Source organism: Jaculus jaculus, chromosome 17 (genome assembly GCF_020740685.1).
Source record: "Jaculus jaculus isolate mJacJac1 chromosome 17, mJacJac1.mat.Y.cur, whole genome shotgun sequence".
Classification (NCBI taxonomy): Eukaryota; Metazoa; Chordata; class Mammalia; order Rodentia; family Dipodidae; genus Jaculus; species Jaculus jaculus.
The window spans coordinates 63,785,158-63,802,007 of NC_059118.1; the positions used below are offsets into that span (position 1 = coordinate 63,785,158).

Sequence of the window (16,850 nt, forward strand, 5' to 3'; positions counted from 1 at the left end):
TCAGCTGGAGCCTCCAACTCTTTCCTTCTGATAAGTTGGTCACTGCAAGTCTTTGTCACGGCGACTGCTGAGGGAAGCTGAGTGACAGAAAGGATGTAAGGAAGATTGTGTGGACCCAGGAAGAGGACGCTAGCTGCGAGGCTCCGTCAGCTTCTTGTCCTTCGTGGTGAGAACCACATTCCCAGGCCTCTGGCTTCAGCCCGCTAGCATCTTTTTGAATGTTTTTTGAATTTTCAAGGTAGGGTCTCATTTAGCCCAGGCTGATCTGGAATTCACTATGCAGTCTCAGGGTGGCCTCAAACTCATGGCAATCCTCCTACCTCTGCCTCCCAGACACTGGGATTAAAGGTGTGTGCCACCACGTCTGGCCCTCTTGAATTTTTTTATAAAGTTTTTTGTCGATTTTTATTTATTTATTTGAGAGCAAAGAGAGAAAAGCAGATAGAGAGAGAGAGAGAATGGGTGTGCCAGGGCCTCCAGCTGCTGCAAACGAACTCCAGGCACATGCACCCCCTTGTGCATCTGGCTAACACGGGTCCTGGGGAACCGAGCCTCAAACCTGGGTCCTTAGGCTTCATAGGCAAGCGCTTAGCCACTAAGCCATCTCTCCAGCCCCCTCTTGAATTTTTTAATCTGCCTACATTTACCAGCAGTACCAGCTGCTGACACTTGTATTTGGAAAAATAATCTTTTTAATATTTTATTTATTTATTTATTTAAGAGAGAGACAGAATGAATGAATGAATGGACATTCCAGAGCCTCTAGCCACTGGAAATGAACTCCAGACACATGTGCCACCTTGTACATCTGGCTTATGTGGGTCCTGGGGAATCGAACCTGGGTCCTTAGGTTTCACAGGTAAATGCCTTTAATTGCTAAGCCGTATCTCCACCCTTTCCTGGCAGCCGTGCACTAAGGCTCACTGAACAGCAGCGGGCCTGCTTTCTCTGAAGAAGGGTTTCCGAGGCATTGAACAGGAGGTAAGTGTAACGAGGGGGGGGAATTGCGGAAGAGGAACCGTTACAGAATGGTCCTCAAGCCTGCTTCGTGCAGCGACGAGGCTCTTCGGGAGCAGCTCATGGGGCGTGGGGACATGGGAGCCTGGAGCTGAGCCTGGCAGCGGGGCCCTCCGAGGAGCTTCTTGTCGACCGCTTCTGGGCTTACGGGCAGGCTGGGTCTGGGGCCTTGAGGTTCCCATGACGCGGAGCTTGCTGTGTTTTCTCCCGCAGGCCAGTCAGGAGCACGTGACAGTGGCGTTGGCACAGGCCACAGTCGCACGGTTTTCATTATACAGTTTCAGCAGGACCTGGTATTTTCCCTGCAAGGACACAGGTGCAGTATGAGACATGCGGACTAGAGCTCAGCTGACCACTGGACAGCCACGGTCAGCTCTGTCGACCCAGGGCTCCGGCAGCGACGTGCCTAACCCAGTGCAGACTGAAAGCGTTCGTTGACTAAATTTTTTCTGAATATTGCTCAGTGGTTAAAGGTACTTGCTTGCAAAGCCTACGTGCCCTGGTTTAAGTCTCAAATCACCCACCCATGCAAGCCAGATGCAAAAAAGTGGTGCAAGTATCTGGTGTTTATTTGCAGCAAGAAGAGAGTTTAGCTCATACACATAAACACATGCAAACAAGTAAATAAAAACTTTTAGAAAAGTTTTTGTATTGAACATATATCCACCCTTTTTGCTTGACGTAATCCTCTGGATAAAACAGTATAATACCAATTTATATAAAAATAGAATTTACATGATATTAAGTATCATGAATATCTTTTTTTTTTTTTTTTTTTTTTTTTTTTTGTTTTTCGAGGTAGGGTCTCACTCTAGCTGAGCAGATCTGGAATTCACTATGTAGCCTCAGGGTGGCCTCGAACTCGTGATGATCCTCCTACTTCTGCCTCCCAAGTGCTGGGATTAAAGGTGTGCGCCACCACGGCCGGCTCTAGTATCATGAATATCTTGAGATGAATTAAAGTAAACCAAAGTTGAGGGAGCAGCTAAGCTGGTAAAGGGCTTACCTTGCAAATATGACAACCTGAGTTAGGTCCCCAGGACTGATGTCAAAAATCCAAGTGTGGTGGTGTATGTTTGTAATCTCAGTGTTAGGGAGACAGAGACTGGCAGGCCTCTTGGGATCCCTGGCTAGCCAGTTTAGCTTGCTTAGAAAGTTCCAGGATAGTGAGAGATCCTGTTTTTTTTTAAAGATGGGTTGGGCTTGGTGGTACACATCTTTACTCCCAGTGCTCAGAGAGCTGAGGTAGGAGGATTGCTGTGAGATCTAGGTCAGCCTGGAGCTATGGAGTGAGTGTAGGTCAGCCTGAACTAGGGTGTTACCTTTCCTCAAACACACACACACACACACACACACACACACACACACACACAAACAGTGGACAGCACCTGACAACGATGCCTGTGCTTTTCCTTGGCCTCTATATGCATGTCCACACATCTACACACCCGCTTGCACACTCCTGCACATTCACATGCAGCACACACACAAAGTAAACTCAAGGAGGCAGGTAGGTTACATTGCAAGCCCTATGCTATTTTCCACAAGGACAGAGCATCTATGACCTTGGTGTCTGAGAGGGTCCTGAAACCCATCCCCCATGGACACTGAGGGACATGTGTATTGATTCATCACCACGTCTGAGCTGGGGGCAGGTTGCAGATGCTGGGGATGAAGTCAAAGATGGATGATAACTGCTAGCCTTGCCCAGCTTACATCATCTCTGAGGGAGAGGAGCAATTCCTAGGACAAGGAGCGAGGCCGAGAGGGCCAGAGGCAGCATCAGGAAAAAAGCCCCTCAGATTGGGGTTGATAGGAGCACTGGGTGGTTTCTGACTGATTTGATTTACATCTTTATGTAAGATGGTCAAAGGAGGTCCTGGAGAAAAATGACCTTCAGGCAAAGACTCTTATCTTCTGCAGGTCAAATATTAAACAGCTGCCATTTTGGAAGCAAGTTTAGGAATGTAGCTAAAGCAGTGTAAAAGTTAGAGAACTAATCGTGGGTAAATGCCTGTTTACATTTACAGCCGATTGTACCATTGTCGTTGTCACTACTGCTACCACCATCACTGCCATTGCCGGTACCCACCACCACCACCATCTGCTCCCCTTTCATCTCCTAGATGCACCTAAGCACCCTCAAAGCTGAAGGAAACCCCGAGGGCTCTTCTTTATCATTCTAAGAGCCTAAGAGCAGTCTTTGATGGAACGGGCTCTCGATTATAAATTCCAAGATACACATACCGTGGTCTAAGGGGACTGAGCTTGTCTAGAAACAAATATAGGCAAGGGCTAGAAGGACGGAGGCCAGGGTAGGGGTAAGGGACAGGCAGCAGCTTGTTCCTGCTGAGGAGGAGGGCGCTGGATCTGCAGCACTGTGTAAACACACTCCAGGCTATTCATGGTTCCTGTTGTCCATACGCTTTGGAGGCCCAGAGGATGAGAAAGGAATGGACATAGACATACACAGGCAGGACTTTAACTGGGGTCAAGGCACTGGGTTTATTATTATTATTATTATTATTATTTTGAGAGAGAAAGAGGGAGAGAGACCGAGAATGGGTGAACCAGAACCTTCAGCCTGCTGTGAATGAACTCCAAATGCACGCGCCCCCTTGTGGTGAATGTGCAACCTTGCGTGCTGTGTCACTGCGTCTGGCTACTTGGGAGCTGGAGATTTGAACATGAGTTCTTAGGCTTTGCAGGCAAGCACCTTAACCCCTAAGCCATCTCTCCAGCCCAAGGCGCTGGAATTTTTAAAGTGAAAGTAAGCTGGCAGAAAGGATTTTGGCTCACAGTGGGGCATGTCTCACGAAGCACTATGGCTGGCTGAAGACACAAGGCCTGCATGTCCCCAAGCAGTACAGATGACCGCCACGCGGACGGGGTCCAGGCAGTGGTGGCTTCACTTACAAAGGTGTGAGCGACATCCAGTCAGTAGGAAATGCACTTTGAACTTAGAATTTTCACTTCTCCCCAGGCCTGTAGTTTTCTGCATGAACCTTCCTCTATGTTAGTCACAATGAGCCGTGGTTCCCAGTGATGAGGGGAAATGACCTGCACTCTACAGTGGACCATGATATGAAGCTATGATATTCTGTAGGTTGGGTGCATTAAATGGATTTTTAGCTTAGGATATATATATATATATTTTATAATTTAGGCTATTTAAACTTAGGCTATTTGTTTTTAAATTGAGGCTATTTAAACTTACCCTGTGGTCAGTCAAAGAGCATCTGTAAAGCTCTTTATTTTCTTCTCAAAGATATTCTGTGACATTAATTAAAGAATTTTTTTTGTGCCCTCTCTACTTCATAGCAATTGTTAAGGATAACTGCTTTTAAAGAGCCAGTAACGCAAAATGAAATTAAATTGTTAGTAATTATCATGTCAGCTTCTACTAGGGTGACTGAGGAAAAAAAAAGAAAAGAAAAGAATTCAAATAGCAAAGATTTAAAGAAGAAAAGCTACCTGGGAGAATTTCAGCCCCACACCTGGAAGTAAAGCGAGGCAAAAGTTTCCTTCCAGCTGAACTTGTCCAGATTCCAAACAGGGAAAATCTAGGTGTGAGGATGATGCTATTGGAAGTCAAGATGGTTTGTTGGGCTGATGTTGCGGTTCAGGAACCCAGAGTGGGACAGGAAAGAAACAGACCCAGAGGTAAAACTTAGTTTAAAAGATTGCTATGGAGAAGGGGACACAGGGTTTCCTTCAGTTTTTTTTTTTTAATTTATATACATGTGCAAGCAGAGAGAAAATGAGAGAGAGAGAGAGAGAAAAAATGGGCACACCAGGGCTCCTTGCCACTGCACAGGAACTCTAGATACGTGCGCCACTTTGTGCATGGGGCTTCACTGGGGAAGCAAGCCCTGGGCAGTCAGGCTTTGCAAGAAAACACCTTAATTACTGATTCACCTCTCCAGCCCTCCTTCAGGCTGTGAACGATTGGAAAAATGAAGGTGAAAACAAAAATTAAAATCATTACATTTTCATGCTGATCCATAATATTCTGTCAGGGTTAGCAAGGAAATGTATTGCTTATGTCAGCATGGCTTGAATTCACACATCTCAGAAAATCACATTCTTTTGAGTAACAAGGGTTTCCTGGAACATCCTCGTCTTATCTTTGAGTCTTGCCAGTGACTGCTTGGGACATATGCACTTTATTGACTTGGTGGCAACCTATTATGGGTTGAATGTTCCCCCCAAAAACTTTGCTGAAGTTAATCCCAACATGAGGCATGAAGATGTGTGACCAGGTGGGACGTGGTTAGGTTGTGAAGGTTCGGCCCTCCGAGCAGACTCATTCATGGGCCAACAGATTGAGAGGTTAATGGGCTTTCTCAACAGCGGTCTGCTATAAAAACCAGCTTCGATTTGTCTTTTGCTCGTGCTCCACTTTCCCCTTGATGTCCTGTGCTGGTTCTATTAAAAGCCCTCACCAGCAAGAAGACCCTCACCAGATGTTCTCCCTTGATTTGGGCTATGCCAGCCTCCAGAGCGAGGACTAATTACACTTTTATTTATTTATTTATTTATTTATTTATTTATTTGGTTTTTCGAGGTAGGGTCTTTTAGCTCAGGTTAGCCTGGAATTCTCTATATAGTCTCAGGGTGGCCTCAAACTCCCGGTGATCCTCCTACCTCTGCCTCCTGAGTGCTGGGATTAAAGGCGTGAGCCACCATGCCCAGCTTTTTTTTCTTTTTTTTTTTTTAAAGACAAGCCCAATAGACTGGCCTTTTGTTTTGTTTTGTTTTGTTTTATATGAGAAAGCAAGAGCTAGAGTGACAGCAACAGCGAGAACAAGAGAGGGAGAACTAGATAGATAGATAGACAGACAGACAGACAGAGAACTGGCTTTCCAGGGCCTCCGGTCACTGTAATAGAACTCCAAATGTGTGCGCCACCTTGTGCACATGTGCAGCCTTGTGCGCTTGCGTCGCCTTGTGCATTTGGCTTATGTGGGACCTGGAGAGTTGAACATGGGTCCTGAGGCTCTGCAGGCAAGCACCTTAACTGCTAAGCCTTCTCTCTCTAGCCCCACTTTTATTCTTTATAATGTATCTAGTCTTTGTTACGTAGTTATAGCCACAGAAATCGCACTAAGACTCAGCTGTGGGGTGACAATAAAAAGATGAAGATCGAATCAATTTTTTTCCTTTTACTAAAAAAAAAAATGATGGGAGCTGGAGAGTGGTTAAAGATGGTTGCTTGCAGGCCTGACGGCCCAGGTTCAATTCCCCAGTGCCCATGTAAAGCCAGATGCACGAAGTAGCATGCACATCTAGAGTTTGCTTACAGCAGTAGGAAAACCCAGCATGCCCTCTCTCTCTCTTTCCTCTTTCTTTTCAAATAGATAAATGTATTCCTTTTTTGAAAGATGGTGATGAGGGGGACCTTTGAGCCTTTGCAGTTTTGTATGCTGTCCTTTCCCTGGAATGCCAGGATCATCAGACTCCCTCTCCCAGCTTGGCTTGTTGCCTCCCACACGCCCCAAGCAGCTCTAGCCGTGTGGAACTGTATAGAGATCAGCAATTCTGAGGACAAGATGCTGACACCGTACTCTCGGCAGGGTTTGTTTCACAGGATCCCCAAAGGCTCGCGAGGACATGAAACACTAAACAGAGAAAGGGCAGCTCCAGTTTGTTCAACACTTCTTAATGATGGCCTGTGCTAATGTCTACTTAAATTGTTTCGTTCCTTGCTTTCTCCTCCTCCCCTCTATCTCCCTTTTTCTATCTACATCTTCTTTCTTCAAGAAATGAACAGTTAGGGACAATAATTAAGCCACAACACAAAACAGAAAACCAAAGCCTTACCTCAGGAATATCAAGTCCCAGGTTAGCGACAGGACCAGCATAGAATAGCTGCTCTGGAAAATACAGAAATCAGACAATATTATTCATTCATTTCAAACAAAAATGAGTTGCTAATATCATACATGTAGAACAGTTGTGAGTGATAAAATAAGAGTAGCCTTTGATGTAAGTAATTTCCTGATCCCAACTGACTCAACGCATGCATTCACTCTGCCATGTGATGAATATTTGATCTTTGCCTACTGTGTGGTGGACATTAGGGATTAGGTGATGGAAAACAATGTCTGCGCACACGTTGCTCATCTTCTGAGGAGGGGGAGGCTGACCGTACCAAACACCTAAACAAGACTCTGAAGACCGAAGAGCGCTGCAGGAAGACACAGAGGGCGTGGAGTGATGAAGTGGCCAGGCTGGGGCGGGGCTGCGCAGGCTCAGACTACGGAACCTTCTTCTCCGCCTCTCCTGTAACCTGGTCAGCCCTTCCTTCCTCGGTCTCAGCTGCCTTCTTTGTAAGAATTACCATTCAAGAACAACCCAGGCCACAGGGCTGTGAGGAATTAAGATGGATAAGAGCGCCTGGCAAGCCCTTGGTAAATATTTACTACTGCCAGGAACTGGAAAGGCTGTGCTTGACAGGATGGCTGGTCAGGGAGGCAACTCCAAGGTGGTGGAAGGTGGCTAAGTCTTGATGAGGGGGAATGAGCCTCCTATGTCAACGTCTTGAAAAAGAGGTTTTTGTTGTTTTTTTTTTTCCGAGGTAGAGTCTCATTCTAGCTCAGGCTGACCTGGAATTTACTATGTTGTCTCAGGGTGGCCTTGAACTCACAGCGATCCTCCTACCTCTGCCTTCTGAGTGCTGGAATTAAAGACGTGCACCACCACGTCTGGCTGGAGAAGTATTTTTAAAGACATATTTCTTATTTATTTATTTGAGAGACAGAAAGACAGACAGAGATGAGAGAGAGAGAAATGGGTGCTCCAGAGAACACAGGATTCACTGAGGGGCTGGCTATGGAGGGCGAAGGAGGACAAAAAGGGCCTTGCCTGATCACCTAGGAAGACAAAGGTGTTACTGATGGAAAGGGGGGAGCCTGGAGAGGAAAGGGGTGTGTGTGAGCTTGTGATTAAAGAGCTTTCTGTTTGGAGTGGTTATTAAAGGCCTTTTGAGCAGCTGGACAGGGAGCTCGGCAGTTAAGGAACTTGCTTGCAAGGCATGATGGCCTGGAGTCAACTCCCCAGGACCCACGCAAAGCCAGATGTGCAAAGTGGTGTATGTGTCTGAAGTTCATTTGCCGTGGCAGGAGACCCTAATGCCTCCATTCTCTCTCTCTTAAAGAAATAAATTAATAAGCCTTTGGAAACAGTTGAAGATACACGTTTGGAATAATTTTGGTGAACAGCTGGGGATGCGGTTATGAATATTTAAATTACTGACATACAGAAATAAAGCTATGGGACAGGATAAGGCATCCCCAGCCCAGGGTGATAGAATCATTAGAGAAGGGTTGCTGGCCAGAAGTGCCCCCACCCCCGGGCCCTCCGACGTGCAGAGGCTGGGAGGCGAGTCAGCGAGGAGACCAGGGGAGGAGTGGAGGGAGATGGAGAGCACGGGGCTGCCGGAGCCAGGAGCTCCAGGATTTTGCACGGCAGGGTCTGATGACTGAGGGGTAAGCACGGAACTATGCAGTGCGCTGGACAGGGGGGAGGTCATTTGAAGATCTAGCCTAAAGCCCCTGAGAGGTGAGGACTAAGCTCAAGCTCGGTGGGTTGGAAAGAGGGGTGGAGGTGAGGAGATTCAAGGGGCTCGTGTGGAGGAGGAGGCAAACTGAACGGGGACTGGGCGCGGGTTAGGTGTTCTTTGCTTCTTGTTGGGATGGGGAGGGAGTGACCCCGTGGAGTGAGAAAGCGCATGCAGAAGGGGAGCAGATGAAGGGAGGCTGCTTTAAACTGAAGGGCTGTTCCTCCGAGAGAAACACAGGCACGGTTCCTGTCGGTGCAGGAGGGCAGGCGGGAAGCTGGCAGACTGGGTTCTGTGTAGGCTGGTTCACAGATCAGCGGCTCCATCAGCTCCGGGGCGTGAAGGTCACGGGAAGACAGGTCTCAGAAAGCGGAGCGCGAGGGCTCTGGAGGGCTGGGGTCCCATGTTCCTCAAGGACAGCGGGGAAGGCAGCCACGAGAAATGCAGCACAATTCCTATAGGGCGTCAAAGGCTTTGTTTTGAGGTTTCCAATTCATATGACAGCCAGCCTACATACATCCTTCTTCTCTTTTTTATCTTATTTATTTGTGCATGACAGAGTGTATGGGTATGTGAAAGCCTCTTGTCACTGCAAACAAACTCCAGACGCATGCACCACTTGTGCATCTGATTTTATGTGAGTCCTGGGGAATTGGACTCAGGCCAGCAGGCTTTGTGAGCAAGTGCCTGTAACTGCTGAGCCATCTCCTCAGCCCCTGATGGGTCCTTAATATATGTTTCTTTAAAAAATTTTTTTTTGTTCATTTTTATTTATTTATTTGAGAGTGACAGAGAGAGAGACAGAGGCAGAGAGAGAGAATGGGCGCGGCAGGGCCTCTAGCCACTGCAAGCAAACTCCAGATGCGTGCGTCCCCTTGTGCATCTGGCTAACGTGGGTCCCGGGGAATCGAGCCTTGAACCGGGGTCCTTAGGCTTCACAGGCAAGTGCTTAACCGCTAAGCCATCTCTCCAGCCCTTGATATATGTTTCTGAGGAATATTCAATACCTCTGATGTTGGCAATATTTGGATTGTAATTTTTTTCCCAATGTCTTTTATTGCTTATGGAGTCTCAGAGTCACACGCTGTCATTTCTGCTGTATTTTAGTAGGAATAAGCTACCAAGCGCAGCTCACATTCAAGGCAGATGAGTTAGCTTTTGTCTTATGAAGACTTGAGCAGCAGAGAGTGGGAGTCGTGGCGCACAGAGAGCCTTCACAACTGTGGTGATTGTCCTGCCGCCAGACCTCAGTGAATCACTGACATTTGCACAGTGAGCCAAAGGACCCTGTCTTTCCTCTGTTGCACTCAAGAGGGTTCCTGTTTCAGCCACAGTAAGAGCTAAAATCTTCTTTTCAATGCTTTGAAAAATGTTTTTACTTATTTGCAAGGAGAGGGGGATTGAGACAGAAAATGAATATGGGCACATCAAGTCCTCTTGTTGCTACAAACATATTCCAGACACACGAGTCACTCTGTATGTCTGGCTTTACATGGATCCTGGGGAATTGAATCTAGGCCAGCAGACTTTGCAAGCAAGTGCCTTTAAACACTGGGCTATCTGCCCAGCCCATTTTCTTATTTTTAAACTGGCCAATTAAAAGCAGTTTTCAGGCGTATCTAGAAGCTTGATTGTTACTGTTTCTAGATTGTTACTAGAAAATTTTCAGTGCCAGAGATGGGATACTTTCCAGTGAATTGTTGGTCAGGGAGGTCCTTGTTCCCTCTGAAACATTACAGACTTTTGCTAAGATCCTTGGTTTCCCATGAGAAACAGATGGTAAGACCCTGTTGCTGAAGACTTCACATGTCTGGGCACCAAGATCCCTGAGAGATCAAGCTGGTGCTAAGCAGAAAATCTCCTCCCTGTAGACCAGCCAACAGAAAGCTGGAAAAAAGCTGCACTGCATGTAGCACTTTGGGAGACAGAAGTCATCAGCGGTGAAAACAGTGGATACTGGAAGCCTCAAGCTTGGCCAAACAGGCCAAATAAGCAAATGAGTGCAATAGAGGCATGTCTGCTCCAGGGGAAACCAGCTGCTCTCTAATTGGACTGGAGGCCTGCTCTATGAGAGGGAATACATGCCTGGTACTGAAAACTTAATCAAAAGCCTATGGCAGGGAGGTCATGAGCCTTAGGGCTATAAAGCTTGCTCTTGTCTGGCTAAATGCATATGTTATTCTCACCAAACTGCCCTGAAAGCACTACACTTAATGTCCATATTCATGTACTAATACTACTCTCACTTTTGGTTAAAGAAGCTTCTCTTTTCAGATGGTGGTTACCGTGGGGATGACCCAAAAGTCAACATACTGCTGAGAAGAAATGACAGAGGAGTGTTCAGCACTGAAACCTCACACTCTCCAAAGCTCAGGATCCATTGCAGAAGAGGTGGTGGAAAGATTGTAAGAGCCAAAGGAACAGTAGGACCCCTTACAACGCAACTGTCCAGAGAGAAATTGGCCTTGATATCCATGACTTCAGTGTCTAGCAATACCTTCACAAGACCCTCCTAATAGGAGAAAAAGATGATGCCATCAAAATAAAAGAGACTAATGGAGAGAGGGAGGGGATATGATGGAGAGTGGAGTTGTGAAGGGGAAAGGGGGGAGGGGAGGAAATTATCATGGTTTATTGTCTGTAAGTATAGATGTTGTCAATAAAATAAAAGTAAACGCAGTTTTTCAAGCTGGGTGTGGTGGCACACACCTTTGATCCCAGCTCTCAGGAGTTTGAGGCTACCCTGGCCTGCAGAGTGAGTTCCAGGTCAGCGTGGGCTATAGTGAGACCCTGCTTCCAAAACATACAGTTTTTCAATTAGCATATAAAACAATGGGTTCCATTATAATATCTTCATTTCCTTTTGGGACAGGGTCTCACGTAGCCCAAACTGGCCTCAAATTCACTAAGGGTTATAGGCCTGTAACACCAAACCCAGACAAAATGTTTCCATCTCCACACACGTGTATCACTGCACGGGCCTCGAGTTCCCTAATTCCTCTCCCTCTCCTCTCCTCCTCCCTTTCTCCCGGGCCCTTTCCTCCCCTAGATGTCCTCCTCCACTTTCCCTCTGTTTTGGCCGGATGCGTGCGGACCTGCCTCACGCTCACCGTATGCTTCTGTTACTGCTTTTGGGTGGTCCAGGCCGATGATCGATGTAGGCAGAAGACACGGGCTCAAGACCGACCCAGCTCTCCTAGTCAGTACGTAACCATCTTGTTCCTTGTCCCCAGCACCTACAAAGCACCAGGAGGTAAACAGGGATCCTAGAGCCCCTGACCTCGCTGCAGAGAGCAGGCCCCCGGCGGGGCAGCAGCTCAGTGGGAAGTCAGAAGTCTCTCAGGAACGCTCATTTGGTAGACGCTGAAAGGTGGCAGCAAGATTTGGCTTTGCAAGTCTCCCGTGAGCCAGTGTGCATACCTGCTAGGCTCTGTGCCTGCTTTTTCTCCCCAAACATCTGGCTTGAAAAGTGGAAGAGAATGGTTGTTTAAAAAATTCCACACGAATGAAGGCAACGCCAGTGCTCACTTAATGCCCTCGGGGCTGCTAATTTGCGCCCGGCACACCTACCGGCTCAGCTCTGAGAGGGTTTCGTTAAACTGTTTTCCTATACTTTACATCTTCAACTGGAGCTTTTTTGGGGCCCACGAGGTTCCCCAGAATAGCTGCAGGTAACTCATGGAAGTGTCTTTCAGTTGCTGTTGTTAACCTGCTGAAACAACATCTGACTACAATTAAATCTTTGCTTTCTCTTTTCTCCGATCTCTCCAGTTCTGAAGTTCCTTTAATTGGCATCCTCACACGCCAGCGCTGTGGAAAGATCCCGGTGAGGTCAGTCATGCCTTCCTTCCTTCATCTAAAATCCACACCAGTTTGCAGAGTGCAAAGGATTAAGGAAATTCACCCCTGCCTCTGAATATCTCAAAATGCTTCTGAAATCAGACTTTTCTTTTTCTTTTTCTTTTTTTAAAGAAGAACTTGATTTTAGTTGTATATAGTTTACTTTTTTTTTTTTTTTTTTTGAGACAGTTTCACTCTAGTCCAAACTGACCTGGAACTTACTGTTTAGCTCGGGCTGGCCTCAAACTCATGCTGTTCTCCTACTTCAGCCTCTGACTGCTGAGTCTGTAGATTGCACCACCCTGCCCAAATTTAACTTGTGTTTGCTTGAGCCTGGGATCAGTCTCATACTCGCTAGGCAATTGCTCTACACCTGACCTCTCCCCACCCCAGAAAATGATTTTTACATCGTGAAAACAAAGGCCCCAGAGGGTCTAGTGACTGGAGATGAGAGCCTGTGTCTTCTCTTGTTCTCACAGTCAGCCAGAGGCCGGCGTGGGCCCTCGGTGATGCACATCAGCTCTGTTGTCAGCATTTGCACCAGTCCTCAGCCTGTGCTAGGGCCTCACTGAAATGGTGTCCAGTCTTTCAAATTGCTCATAACAATACCACCAACAGTGCTGGAGAGATGGCTTAGTGGTTAAGGTGCTTGCCTGTGAGCCCTAAGGACCCACGTCCAATCTTTCTGCAGGTAAGCCAGATGCAGAAAGGTGATGCAAACGCAAGGCTGCACATGTGCACTAGGTGGCACACGTGTTTGGAGTTCAATGTCAGTGGCTGAGGCCCTGGTGCAGCAATTCTCTCTCTCTGTTTTCTCTCTCTACAAAGAAAAAGTATACCACCAACATTTAAGCAGTTACGGTGGTTCAACAATGTAAAAAATTTAGTGACAAGTTAGGATGCCAATTAGTTTAATTAGCATAAGTATTGAGTTTTTTAATAGCATCTATGTATCTATCTATCTACCTGCCTATCATCTGACCATCTATTACCACTAGGGATTGATCCCAGGAATTTGCATATGTTAAGCAAGTGCTTTATTACTGAACTACACAGTCAACCCTCTTATTTATTTACTCTGCCATTTTGAAGGCTAGAGACAGGAGAAATTAAAGGGACATTGGAAGGAAAAGATGCTTCTTACATTGGGGTCTGGATGATTCCTACTGGCTAAGAGTCAAGAAATTTCAACACAGCTGATGAACCAAGGTTTTCTATACACACACCCAGAGAGAGAGAGAGAGAGAGAGAGAGAGAGAGAGAGAGAAAGAGAGAGAGAGAGAGAGGGAGAGAGGGAGAGAGAAGAGAGAGAGAGAAGGGGAGAGAAATATTTCTAGTTTTCTTAAAGACATTTCAAACAAGGATGATAAAAATGCAGACTGCGTGCTCAGGGCCAGAATGTTTGCGGCCTTGAACAGAGCTGTAAAAGGGATCTTTTCTCTTATCCCTGAATCTAAACAGTGCATCTCATAAAGCCACCTTACAGTTCCACACATGAAAGGAAGTTAAGATAAGAGAAAGAAGTAGACAAGCTCATGCATTTTTTACTTTGTATATACACTACACACACGCACACACACACTTACACACACACACTTATACACACATGCACACACACATACACATATGTATAGTGTGTGAATGTGGTATGGATGCATGTATGTGCATGTGGGCTCATGTGTGTCTGTGGATGCTGGTGCACAGGTGTGCACATACCTGTGCAGGCCAGAGGTTGACACTGAACATCCTCCTTAGTTGCTCTCCACCTTCCAAGAGCTGGGATTAAGAGTGAGTGCCACCAAACCCAATATTTATTTTATAAAAGATTTTTATTTAATTGCAAGGAGAGACACAGCGGAAGGAGGGGGGAAGGGGGAGAGGACTAGAGTGAGCATGGACACACCAGGGCCTCCAGCAGCTGCAAACAAAGTCCAGATGCTGCATCACCCTGTGCAGCTGTCTTTACGTGGATCCTGGGGAATCAAGCCCAGGCCAGTAGACTTTGCAAGCAAGCATCTTTAACCACTGGACAATCTTCCCAGCTCCAAGCTAACATTTACATGGTTCTGGGAATCTGAACTCAGATCTTCATACTTGTTTGGTGAGGGCTTTACCCACTGAGCAATCTCTCCAGCCCATAATTTTTAGAATATTTTATTTATTCATTTGCAAGGAGAGAGAGGGAGGATGGGCTTTTTGCCACTGCAAACAAACTCTAGATGCATGTACCACTTTGTACATCTGGCTTTACATAGGTACTGCAGAATTGAATCCAGGCTGTCAGGCCTTGGTAGCAAGTACTGAGTCATCTCTCCCTTCCTTCCTTCTTCCTTCCTTCCTCCTCCCTCCCTCCCTTCCTTCCTTCATCCCTCCATCCCCTCCCTCCTTTCCTACTGCCCTCCTTCTCTGCCTTCTTTTTTCTTCCTCCCTCTTTCCCTCTCCCCTCCCCTGTCTGCACCCTCCTTCTCTCCTTCCTTCCTTTTCTTCATCCTTCCATTCCTTCCCTCCTTTCCTCTCTCTCTCTCCTTTCCTCCCTCCCTGCCTTCTGTTTTCTTCCTCCCTCCTTCTCTCTCCTCCTCCTGCCTCCCTCCCTCCCTGCCTCCCTCCCTTCCTTCCTTCCTTTCTCTTTCTGTGGCAAGAACACTTGAGATCTCTGTCAGCAAATTTCAAGTAAGCATCACAGGCTTGTGAACTGTAGTTTCCAGGCTGTGGGTTCGATCTCAAGAACCTGCTCATTTCACAACTCCATCTGTTCTCCTTGACTAATATCACCCTGTCCCTTCACTCCTTAGTCTCACTTACTATGTAGCACAGGCTGACCTTGAACTCCTGATCCTCTGTCTCTATTTCCCAAGTGCTAGGGTACAGACCCACACCATCATGTTCAGTTTATGTGGTGCTAGGGACTGAACCCAGGGCTTCATGCATACTAGACACGCACTTTGCCAAGTGAGCTCTACCCTCAGCCAACACCCAGCATTTTGTTTGGCGCCTCAGGCTGTGTGTAGGGTCAGTGTGTTCGGGGGATACTTCCTGTGTTCCTCTGTGGAGCCACAACCATACTTGAGAGCTCAAACCTACACAGTGAGAGTTTTGACTACTTTTCTTCTTTATGAGCTATTTTAAATTCTGGCTTTGTGAATACTGCCTTGACATCTTATCTTGTGAATTCAGCCAGGCTTCTGAGACCTCAGTGGCATTTCATTATCTAGAGAGATTTAATATTATTGGCAACTTGAAAACATTCACTGTGAACCTGCAGTGGCCCATTTACAAAATTATCAAATAAGAATTCCCCCAGAGTTGAGATCCATTCCTGACCTCTCCAGTGGGTCAGAGATGTGCTTATTATCTCTATACTATTTTTTAAGTAGTAAGCTGGTTTTCAACTAGGCATGGTTTCACTACATGGTTTATGTCACTGATTTCTAGCCAAATAGTTTTACCTCTGGATAAAGGACATAGCAATTGGGATCTTTATGAGACTAGGAAAGAGAACAATGATAATATGAGGCAAGGTTTTGGATTGGCCTTGATAAGAAACAATGGTGTAATTTCCTAAGAGAAAGACTAGTATTGCCTCTGGCAGATGAGCAACCGTTTGGTCTGAGTAGTTCTCCAGGGTTTGGCTTCTGTGAGGAAACTTTAATCAAAAACAGAGAGCTCAAAGCGGGCATGGTGGCGCACACCTTTAATTGCAGCAGTCAGGAAGCAGAAGTAGGAGGATTGCCATGAGTTCGAGGTCACCCTGAGACTCCATAGTGAATTCCAGGTCATGCTGGGCTAGAGTGAGACCCTACCTCAAAAAACCAAAAAAAAAAAAAAAAAAAAAAAGCAAACAAACAGAGAGCTCAAGGTTTTTTTTATACAGTTATTTAGCCTTTTGATATGTCATATGGAAACGAGGTAGCATATGCTGGTTTTGGTGTGTGTGTGTGTGTGTGTGTGTGTGTGTGTGTGTGTGTGTGTGCCTGCATGTGTGCACAGAACAGCAATGATTTCCAAAGATGTTCAAATCCTTGTCCCCAGAAACCATGCACATTTCACCTAACAGGACCGTGGGAACTCAGAAGATATAATTTAAAAAGGATTTTAAGATTAGAGGATGACCCTAGATTATCTGGATAGACCTAGTCCACTACACAGGTCCTGATGAAGACTTGGAAAACCAGAGGCAGAGGGGAAAAGAAGAGGTGATAGAAACAGACCAATATAAAAATATTAATGGAATATTCACTTTTTTTGCTCAGGGTTTTCAAAATCTGATATGCACTGTATGCTGAGAGCATGTCACCCTTTGTACAGACCAGCATTGGCTATGGGTGTATGCACTGGACAGTCATGGATGAGGAAGGGGGGCCCAGAGGTCATTCAACTTGTTTTCAACTTTCTTTCTCCTGCCAGACCTTTCTTTTTGCCTTAGTTTCTGAGA

General features: G+C 46.3%; 1 protein-coding gene across 1 annotated transcript in view; it reads right to left on the reverse strand.

Annotated features, from left to right (window-relative positions):
- Nucleotides 1–791: 791 nt before the first annotated feature.
- The window catches only part of Ly86 (lymphocyte antigen 86), a 78,389-nt gene continuing 62,330 nt past the window's right edge, over nt 792–16,850 (reverse strand). Inside the window, exons 5-7 of the mRNA XM_045136376.1 lie at nt 11,689–11,814; nt 6,841–6,893; nt 792–1,319 (exon numbers count right to left, since the gene is read on the reverse strand). Coding sequence (XP_044992311.1) covers nt 1,236–1,319; nt 6,841–6,893; nt 11,689–11,814 — 263 coding nt within the window. The 3' untranslated portion in view covers nt 792–1,235. The remainder of the gene's footprint in view (nt 1,320–6,840; nt 6,894–11,688; nt 11,815–16,850) is intronic.